Below are 9,706 nucleotides of genomic sequence, written 5' to 3'. Positions count from 1 at the left end.
GATTAATGTCATCACAAGCAATTTGTTGCCGGAGCATGTATCATAATACCGCAATGGCATATAAACAATTACTGACATCATACATATAGACAAGCTGAGAAAATACAATAGAGATATGTTTTCATATTAAAATCTATTTTCTTGTGTAAAAAAAGATAAGAATTGATACCAAATATACAAATCTCGCAAGTTTGTACAATAACGATGAATACATTATACATATATATATATATATATATATATATATATATATATCTTGTGTAAAAAAAGGTAAATATTAATCATAAAATATAGCTTGATCTTACAAGCACCTGCTATATATCACACACATATCTGCCCTCTTACTTACTTACCATACGGCAGTAACTCTGTGTGTTCCAATGGCCTTATGGCTCTAATGTCATGAGTAGTAGTTCATGTAATGTAGTAACATAAAAAATTGTATTTCATTACATGTTTCTCTCTCAAGCTCTCGGAAGTCTACATATCTGATGAGAGGTCGTAATGTATTTATAACTATAGTTCAGTAATGAATTATGAATTTTCAGTTCAATTTAATTTATAACTAGTTTAGTTTGGCAGTTTATGCATCATTTCAATAGAAAACCAGTGCCTATGACATGAGAAATATAAAATATCATATAACAACATTATAAATCATTTATGATCTCTAGTTTGCTGGCTGTTTCCTTCTTACCTATATCACCTTGAACCATTTCAACTGAGTAGTTTAATCACAAATCACAATAACTTGATATCATCTGGTAATAGTGAATGGCAAACTTTCTATTCATTTTCCCCCTAAATTCTGACAAGGAATTAAACTTGATTATCAAATACAACTTACAAAACTATAGTTTAATAATAATATTCATATTTCATAATTCAGAGTATATGAATCGTACATGAAAAGTCATTCTCCATTTTCCAAATTCATGCAATTTAGGCACATACATACACAAATCAATACATACACACACACACACACACATCAGGCAGCCACACATACAGGAAACATTAATTTACAGCACACAGGCACTTATTTCCTTTGGAGATATAGGAAGTAGATATAGCTATAAACCCTGTATTAAAAAAATTAAAAATTAAAGCAACCCTGCTAACCGAGTACATATTCAAAATGGTTATTAAACTTTCAGAATGCTTAACCGTGATATTGCTTCTTTCTGCACACTATTGTACATATGGGTAGTCTTGTTATCAAATGAGATATTGTAAAATTCCATTGCATTTATAATTGTTCAGCTGGAGCACCATGGTACAATGGTTCATTTTCTTGACTTGTCAATAAAATAGTTGAGGTTTACAATCTTTGCACGGTCCTTCCAAAAGGCACTCTCCTGACAAAAGAGAGTATAATATATTGCAGGAATCATGAATATGTCATGTACATGTATGTCCTATCTGTGAAATTTAAACAGTAAAGCCCCACTGTCCTACTTGTAGCTACTTGCTCCCTCTATATAGAAAACTTCCCCAATCGGTGCCTGTTGGTCCCCCATGATCCTCTTTCTCCTATGTTAGTTGAGAGCCGAGTTGATTAGATAGCCACCTGTCAGTGACCTGTCTGGGTGGTCTAATCCCTTCTGGCCCAGTAGTATTGACGGTCTTTAAAGGAAACATGTTAACCTTCTAGACTTCACAGTCAGACACTATTGAGTAACTGACTGACATCTTTTTTTCTTTGGTAATAACATACATAAAATGAGCTGTAACAGGTACATGAGCATTTGTTTACACCAATAACCCAATACTTGTAATGGCCAAAATTAGACTGATTGAATCTTTGTGCAGCACAAAATGTATAACCATTCGGTACAAGGGTCTGAAAATCAGACTATTACTCAGGGGCAGTGTGGCCTGCACCTGTAATCCAGCTAAAAATGGAAGTTGCTAATTCAGCCGAGGACACAGGTTTGAAACTGAGTCCCGTCTTTCGGATGGTGATGTTAAAGGTCGGTCCCTAGACCTAAATAATCATATCTGATTGATACAGGTCTGTAAAAACCCAATTACACACGCAATCACTATGTTGATTCAACAACTAATGGTCATTATTTTCCCACAAAAAGCCATTTTACAACCCTTTTGTTTTGAGGGAAGTTCTAAATAATTATTATCTTTCAAATGCCATTAGAATTTAACCTTTTCATTTGTTTGGCCTGCAAATGGGACATAGTACCTTTAAGGCATCGATGATTGATTTGTTTAAATTTTGTTATTTCTGAAGTGGGGCTAACTTCAGCAACCTTAGCCCCCCTCCCTCTCCCTCTCCCTTTCAGCCTCGTCATCTCTAAATAATATATATATAAAATATAAATGATTTCAATCTCAAACGAATGTAGAAATATGGATGAATACATAAAAACACACAAATATATGCAGCTGAATCTGCAGTTATTTATACCTAAAAGAAGCCATTATGAATTTAATAGCTATGCTAATTATTTCTCTCATTCAAATGATTTCTAAAATGTTAATTTACCCACAAGAGTTGTCAATGCTTTTGTTGCTGGAAAACAACATTTCTTATATACACACATGTATATTGCGGTCAGATTTTATGCATTTTTGATCTGATGATAGTTTTAAACATTAAGTGCTAAGTTATTCCAATAAATATGTAATTATCTGAATTCATATTTACATGGGGAATGTTTCAAATGGAGATCTGTAAAGTAACAGAATTAACAATGTATCTTTTTATAATGAACAAATCTTTGTTCATTATTTGGTATGTGCCCAAGAGAGTTTTAATTTTATCATTTAGCTTAAATAATGTAAAGCCGAGCTTGAAAACAAGTTTAAAATGCTAATGAATTTCGTCCAGACTGTTTTGCAAATGAAAATAATGCTGAACAGACATGAAATTCATTTTCACACTTTTTTACCAAAAAAATGATCAAAGATTTGTTGCTTTTTAAAATATATATTGTTAATTCTTGATCTTTCATCATGTAGCAACCCTGTTTCTAATGAAAATCAATGAACTGTTTATACATTTATGCTCAGCTCGCAGAGTTTACAGTGTACAAGCCAATGTCTGTAGAGTGGGCATTGCCTGTGATACAATATCTTAAATGGTTGACCATTATCAGCACCATTGTTACTGAGCTGAGACAGCATGCATATCCAGAAAACCACTTGCGAAGATGATGACATTAATCTGCTCGCTGAGACAGCATGCAGCTTGGTTCAGACATGACTCGGTGAACCGAGGTGTGTGTAAGAGGTTTCACATTTTTTGTATCTTATAACGCAGAGCTCATTGAATACATCTACATTTGTTACATTTACTGTGGCATACCTGAACAAGTCTGAACAATTTATGGTGTTCCTTACTTAAGCATGCACCTGGAAATAAACCATCACACCCATTTCAGTATTTTGAAATTCAGCCGAAAAATGACCAATCCCTACTTACACATGAATACTTTTTCGAGATAAGTGAACAAATAAAGTGGAACGAAGAATGAAGAGATATATATTAACCCAAAAGTGTTCCTATGTGTATCTCTACAGAGAAAAAAGGGAGTGAGTCTAAGAGTGTATATTAACTGGATAAGCAGCATATCTAATCATGTTATTAATAGGTGTCAACGATTTCTTGTCGACGAACCAAGGGTAGGTCCTCCCTGAAGATTGAATTCATTGTGCATGTTAGGAAATAGTTTTAACCCTGTTTGCAGCATGAATTAGTAGACTGATTGTAGTCTATGACCTAACATTGGTCTTCACTCTCCACATTCTCTGGCCCATGATGACTGGTCACCGGGAGATTATCGCTGATTGTTACGAGACCGATTCCACCACGACCTATCTCTTGGTTTCTGAGACTTGCCGCTTTCCGTGTCCACTCTTGATACGATGGCGGGGGTTCCACATCGTCCGAGCCCGGTCCTCCCTGGATCGTCACGTTCACGCCTTCACATGTTCCAGCCGTGTCGTAATTCTTGCTTTGATCATAGGTTGGCGGAGGATGATCTTCGATGACTTCTTCTTCTGCTTCCCGCTCAAATTCATCACTGCTTCTTTCACGTGAACCAGGCCACAGACCAGATGCTCCTTCTACATAAAATTTTTTTTTTTTAAATAGAGAAACATTGACTAGTTTGATCATATAAATCTCTAAAATCTGGAGGAAAATTATGACGAAACAAAAACACTGCAATATATGGACGACAGTAGGACTCAGAAACTTGGAGAGGTTATCTCTAATTGATCATACATAATAAAGGAATTGAATATCAAATAGAATCATACACTTTGCTAGGTAAAAAGAAAAAAATTGTGGTTGATCTTATCAGCACATCCTCTATGGAAACATGAGTCTGTATAATAATAATAATGGGTTCTTGTATAATGCTCATGCCTCATGTCCACATGACACTTTTTAACGACCTTTAATAAAAACCTTTCAAATTAATTTTAAGGCAAACTATTTTATCTTTTTTTGTGATGAGATTTATTTAAATTGTTCCTTTTATTATCTTTCCCTATTATCTTTCCCATAAAAAACACACATCTCCTTACTTGAATGTGCTCCATACCAGCAGACAGCAAGCCAAGAGACGGGTGGTAGTATACAAAGCAAAACTATGATCAGGGCATTGGTTACTGAAAGGAGAAAATACAGTACAACTTAATATAACAGCTAAAAAATGTAAATATGAATGAAGAAAGGCCCTTAAAAAAAAAAAGGATGGTAACAATATAGAACACTAATATTTCAAAGTGCATTTATTCTTTGAAATTGTTCCCTCACACAAGTCACGCCTATTTTTTAATTATTTATTGACACATGTAAAGCAAGTTCACAATGAACCATAGTTTTTGCAAACAGATTTGAAGAATAAAAGAATATCAAGTACCGGTATGTCTTTTGATTTACAGGTTAGCAGGTGTGTGAAAGTGCACAGCAAGTAATCTATTTTCTACCTGTATTTAGAGTACAATTTGGGTACTTTTTACATATGTTAATCATTTCACAGAAGTATATATTTGAAGCTGATGTTTACTGCCTGCATGGAACACTAAACATTTAAAGCAAAACATGTATGGTGATTTTTTTTTCAAAAATCTAGTTTGCTGTTGACTGTTCAGAATAAATCATCAGGGAAATGGTCAAAGACATCAGACATTTTCTCTTCATGTACTTACTTTTGAATTCACATTTAGAACCATAATGGCTGCTGGGGCAGACGCATCCGACATCTCTGCATACCTCATTATTAATGCATGTTGTTGTATTACCAGTGCAATTCAAATCTGCAATGTAAAAGGAGACCAACGTTATCTTTCAATCTGAGAGAGAAACCATCTCAGATTCATCTAAAAGTAGTCAAATGGAACAATTATGGGTTTTTGGAACAAGTAGCAAATTGATATCTTGAGAACTGTTAAAAAAGATGGGTACTGAGCAAGGACAGATGGTTATGAATGACTTCCCACAAGTGTGGCCGCAAAGTAAAGATTTTTTACTCGTATTTGTAATTAAAATAGCAATCCTTGTTATGTAAAATTGTATATAAATTAAAGGCCATGTTGGAAATAAAAAATAGAAATAGATGAATCATATATGAACGGAAAGCTTATAAGCCAAATAATATAAATCATATGCTACATATAGTTTTGTGTCTTTCAGAGGAAAAACAGCTCTCTGAAAATTTGAAAACTAAATCTTGAAAATCGGAAGTTGTCGAGTGTCGACCCCCCAAAAAAACTATCGTCTTGATGACATCATCTTATATGGAGTACACATATTCACAATGAATTTGCATTAATTAAGTATGGCTCATCCCCCTCAGCTGTATAGGCGAGCCAATTGGGTCCACATGTTAGGTCATCACCGTAACTGCAGCAAATTTTACCCTGGTTGACCCGTAGTATGGAGGGGTACAGAAAATAAGGTTATAATTTGCTTTTGTGCAATACTGAAAGGTAAACTTTTTTTATTCCTTTATTTTGTATTCTACGTTCATTCAGCTTTCCAGTTTCCATTGATATAAGGTTGTATTTTCATTGGATAGGATCATTAACAAGTTGAGATAGCTCAAATTACATGTTATTTCAATGATTGGCCAGAAAAAAGTAACTTACCGGCACCTCTCCCTGATACTGTTATAACTCCACAAATCAAACCAAGAAAGGAGACCAAGTAGATCATTGTACCCAAGGCCAAGCGGGGAGATGCCCCTCAATAATGACATGTAAGTAGCTGGGCTGAAAGAAGTCTCATCTGTGCATTCCAATCAAGAAAAGAAAAGGAAAATATCAGTCTATAGTTTGATTAGCAAAAATTTACACAATCCCACATAAACAGTCTGTATACGGTAGGGTTGTCACTTTTGATTCAGCGTACATCTTGTGTTTGCAATATTTCCAAAAGACGATTTTGATGGATGTTGTAATTTCACCAAATGACTCTAATTTCAAAGGTAACTTTTGTTTTAGTGTTGCACCTTATTTAGTACAACATGTGATGTGATATCACTGATTAAATGATGTCACTGGATAAAAAGTGATTGAGATGCTATTCCTGGGTCAACATTCAAGAAAAGTTTAAAAAGATACACAAGATAATGAACCGTGAGTCTGTGACGGTGTCGGTTCATTGGATACCAGTTTCAGAATAGATATTACATATGTCTTTAAAATCTGTTTAAACTGTTAGCCTATATTGTCTGTTGGGACTCTTGGGAGAGATTTCAGATAAGGAAGGAACCTGTCCAAGAGTTTGGGAGCAGTAAAGCCTAAAGGAGAAAGCTGCCTTGAATGTTTGAAAGGTCACATACGGCTATGCCGGATGAGTGAGGCTAGAGTGAGAACATCACACTACAGGCCTCTCGCCAAGAAATAGAAAACGCGTGGCGCGACCCGAGGGAAATTTTTTTTTTTTTTTTTAAATTAAAATTTTTACAAGTATTACAAGTAATTTGATGAATTTTTAATACCATACCTGCCAACCCTTACGAATAATTCAGAATATTCTATTTTGGGGGATTTCTAGGACCAGAAAATCCGGAATTTTCTGATTTTTCAAAAAAAAAAAAAAAAAAAAAAAAAATTGATTTTTTTTTTTTTTTTTTTTTTTTTTTTTTTTTTAAAGAACGCGTGGCGCTAGGTCGGGCCCATCAGGAACGCGTGGCGCGCGCGCCACGCGTTATCTGTGTACGCGAGGGCCAACACAAGAGAAATGTTCCATTTCAGTACTTTTTTCTACCAGTCTTGAAATACTAACTGTCACATCAAAAATCCTGAACTGCGTGTAAAGTGGACGAGTGCGCCTTTGTTTATGCAAAATGAGAACACGGCGCTTGTGAAAATGACATTGCATGCTGCTTGCTCAAATTTTGAAGATCAAGAAACCTTCGGCCCACTAACTCTATAGAATAATTAAAAGGAATAAGATGCAATCAAGCATAAGGAAAAATATAATAGAAAACTATTGTCAATTTCAAGTGAAATATATATTAGGTGAGCAAACATAAATAGGGCTCCCCGGCGATCCCCTTCATACCAGCCCGTGCCGGGGGGAGCTGTGGCTGCGGAGCCGGGTGTCGCCTTGAGTACCCATCGCACACCGGCCCGACTTAGTGAGGATAGCGCAAGATAAGCCGAAAATTACACCCACAGAAAATAATTTAAGAAACCTGGGCATGAAACAAGAATGGATGTATTAATGTTGTGCTTACCATGCAACTTAAATCTGTCATTATGACCAATCTTCCGAGAAAAACTTCTTTTCAGTCCAGTCAGCTTAGCTTAGACAGCTCAGATAAAAAAATATTATTATCTCCACTTATGTAACACTTACACGCCCTCTGGTGGCGCTGCGCTGCCGTTGTTGTCGCTAGTGTCCCAAAAGGACACTAGTTGTCGGGTGCATGCGCTCATTCTTTTGGTGGTGTTCGTTTCCAATGGTGCCGCTATATGGCGCGGGTAGTAGTGGTGGTCATCGTCTCCTCCTATAGGTGGTGGTAGCCAGTGCCTTAGTGGTCTCCTCTTTGGTGGTGGTAGTGCCCGGTGGTGGTGGTGGTGCTCATCGTCTCCTCCTAGGTGGTGGTAGCTAGTGCCTTAGTGGTCTCCTCTTTGGTGGTGGTGGTGCATGGTGGTGGTCATCGTCTCCTCCTAGGTGGTGGTAGCTAGTGCCTTAATGGTCTCCTCTTTGGTGGTGGTAGTGGTCATCGTCTCCTCCTAGGTGGTTGTAGCTAGTGCCTTAGTGGCCTCCTTTTTGGTGGTGGTGGTGGTGGTGGTCATCGCCTGTCTCCTCCCAGTTGGTGGTAGCTGGTGCCTTAGTGGTCTCCTATTTGGTGGTAGTGGTCATCGTCTCCTCCTGAGGTGGTGGTATAGTGCCTTAGTGCGGTCTCCTCTTTGGTGGTGGTGGTGGTGGTCATCGTCTCCTCCTAGTTGGTGGTAGCCAGTGCCTTCCTATTTGATGGCGGTGGTGGTCATCGTCTCGATCCTCCTGGCTGGTGGTAGCTAGTGCCTTAGTGGTATCCCCTTTGGTGGTGGTGGTGGTGGTCATCGCCTCCTCCTAGGTGGTGGTAGCCAGTGCCTTAGTGGTCTCCTCTTTGGTGGTGGTGGTGGTCGTCGTCATCGTCTACTCCTGGCTGGTGGATAGCGCCTGTGGTCTCCTCTTTGGTGGTGGTGGTGGTCATCGTCTCCTCCAAGGTGGTGGTAGCTAGTGCCTTAGTGGTCTCCTCTTCGGTGGTAGTGGTGGTCATGGTCTCCTCTTAGGTGTATGGTGGTAGTGGTGGTCATGGTCTCCTCCTAGGTGTATGGTGGTAGCTAGTGCCTTAGTGGTCTCCTCTTTGGTGGTGGTGGTGGTGGTGGTCATCGTCAATATCAAACTCAACTGTCTGATGTCGACTTGAAGAAGTCATTATCTGGATGAAATCATTATCTGAAAAGACCAAATCGGGAGTTGAATGAGGGTCACTGGATTATTAACGAAAAACACGAAAATAAAAGAGTCGTAAACACTGGGCTATATGCTTCCCGTGAAACATAAAATATTGTGAAACATAAAAACTAAAAGCACTTCAAATCAGTGTTTCCCAAATATTTTGTACATCTGTCATCTACAATAACGAAGCAAGTAACCAGCAACCTTCCAAACCGAATTGTGTTTAAATCACACGCTCTCTCCGATTGAGTCAATACACTTCAAATACAAAAGGGTCATTTGATTTCTTCCTTTTCAGTTCTCAACACCAGAAATATGCTTGAAGAAGCGAACGCAAATAAAGAATCTTGAAGTCCTCCAAACTATGAATTGTGATATTTTGTTTAAACGAATAGAACTGTCTGCACACCAGATGGGACACCTGCTCGTATTTCATTACTGCTAATAAAAGTGCAGAAAGGTCCCAAAACAAATTGAAATGCCATTTGGACTCAATAATAACGATGAATTCAAAAATTGAAGACACCCTAATTAAAGCGGGCCACTGGACCCCCCCCCCCCCCCCCGTAGAGATAGAAGGGGTTCCAAAGAAAACCTTTCTTGTCCTTAGTATATAATAGAGAATGTTTGTTATAAATTGCTAAAAGCCGAGAACGTCCCTGGACCCCATCGAGAAAGCAAACGTTGGCTTACCCCCCCCCCCCCCACTTTGGGAAAATGTTGGATCAGCCGCTGAGTGTGATTCGATCTTGTTTACCATCTGACCTCTCCCAAACTTCT

General features: G+C 37.8%; 1 protein-coding gene across 2 annotated transcripts; it reads right to left on the bottom strand.

The window, feature by feature from the left end:
- Positions 1–2,777: 2,777 nt before the first annotated feature.
- Positions 2,778–7,834, bottom strand: LOC100887996. 2 transcript variants are annotated; one of them, XM_031000460.1, is made up of 5 exons: positions 7,721–7,834; positions 6,118–6,256; positions 5,179–5,286; positions 4,552–4,635; positions 2,778–4,086 (listed from the first exon to the last, which is right to left on the bottom strand). In XM_031000460.1, exons 2-5 carry the CDS (start codon positions 6,182–6,184, stop codon positions 3,740–3,742), a joined length of 606 nt encoding a protein of 201 aa, XP_030856320.1. In that variant the 5' UTR covers positions 6,185–6,256; positions 7,721–7,834; the 3' UTR covers positions 2,778–3,739. The 2 variants fall into 2 exon arrangements, with proteins under 2 accessions (XP_030856320.1, XP_003724031.1); XM_003723983.3 differs by having other exon boundaries at positions 7,713–7,798.
- Positions 7,835–9,706: the final 1,872 nt, after the last annotated feature.

This window comes from Strongylocentrotus purpuratus, unplaced genomic scaffold (assembly GCF_000002235.5).
Source record: "Strongylocentrotus purpuratus isolate Spur 01 unplaced genomic scaffold, Spur_5.0 spur5_scaffold_6, whole genome shotgun sequence".
NCBI classification, from domain to species: domain Eukaryota; kingdom Metazoa; phylum Echinodermata; class Echinoidea; order Camarodonta; family Strongylocentrotidae; genus Strongylocentrotus; species Strongylocentrotus purpuratus.
Note: the sequence above shows the minus strand (reverse complement) of the source record. Positions and strands in the feature narration are given on the sequence as shown.

Excerpts from the sequence above, each read along its gene's own strand:
- LOC100887996 (XM_031000460.1), bottom strand. The coding sequence starts at position 6,184 with ATGATCTACTTGGTCTCCTTTCTTGGTTTGATTTGTGGAGTTATAACA. Across the intron at positions 5,287-6,117 it reads AGTATCAGGGAGAGGTGCCG|ATTTGAATTGCACTGGTAAT; the intron begins GTAAGTTACTTT and ends TTTACATTGCAG. Across the intron at positions 4,636-5,178 it reads TTCTAAATGTGAATTCAAAA|TAACCAATGCCCTGATCATA; the intron begins GTAAGTACATGA and ends TTCTCCTTTCAG.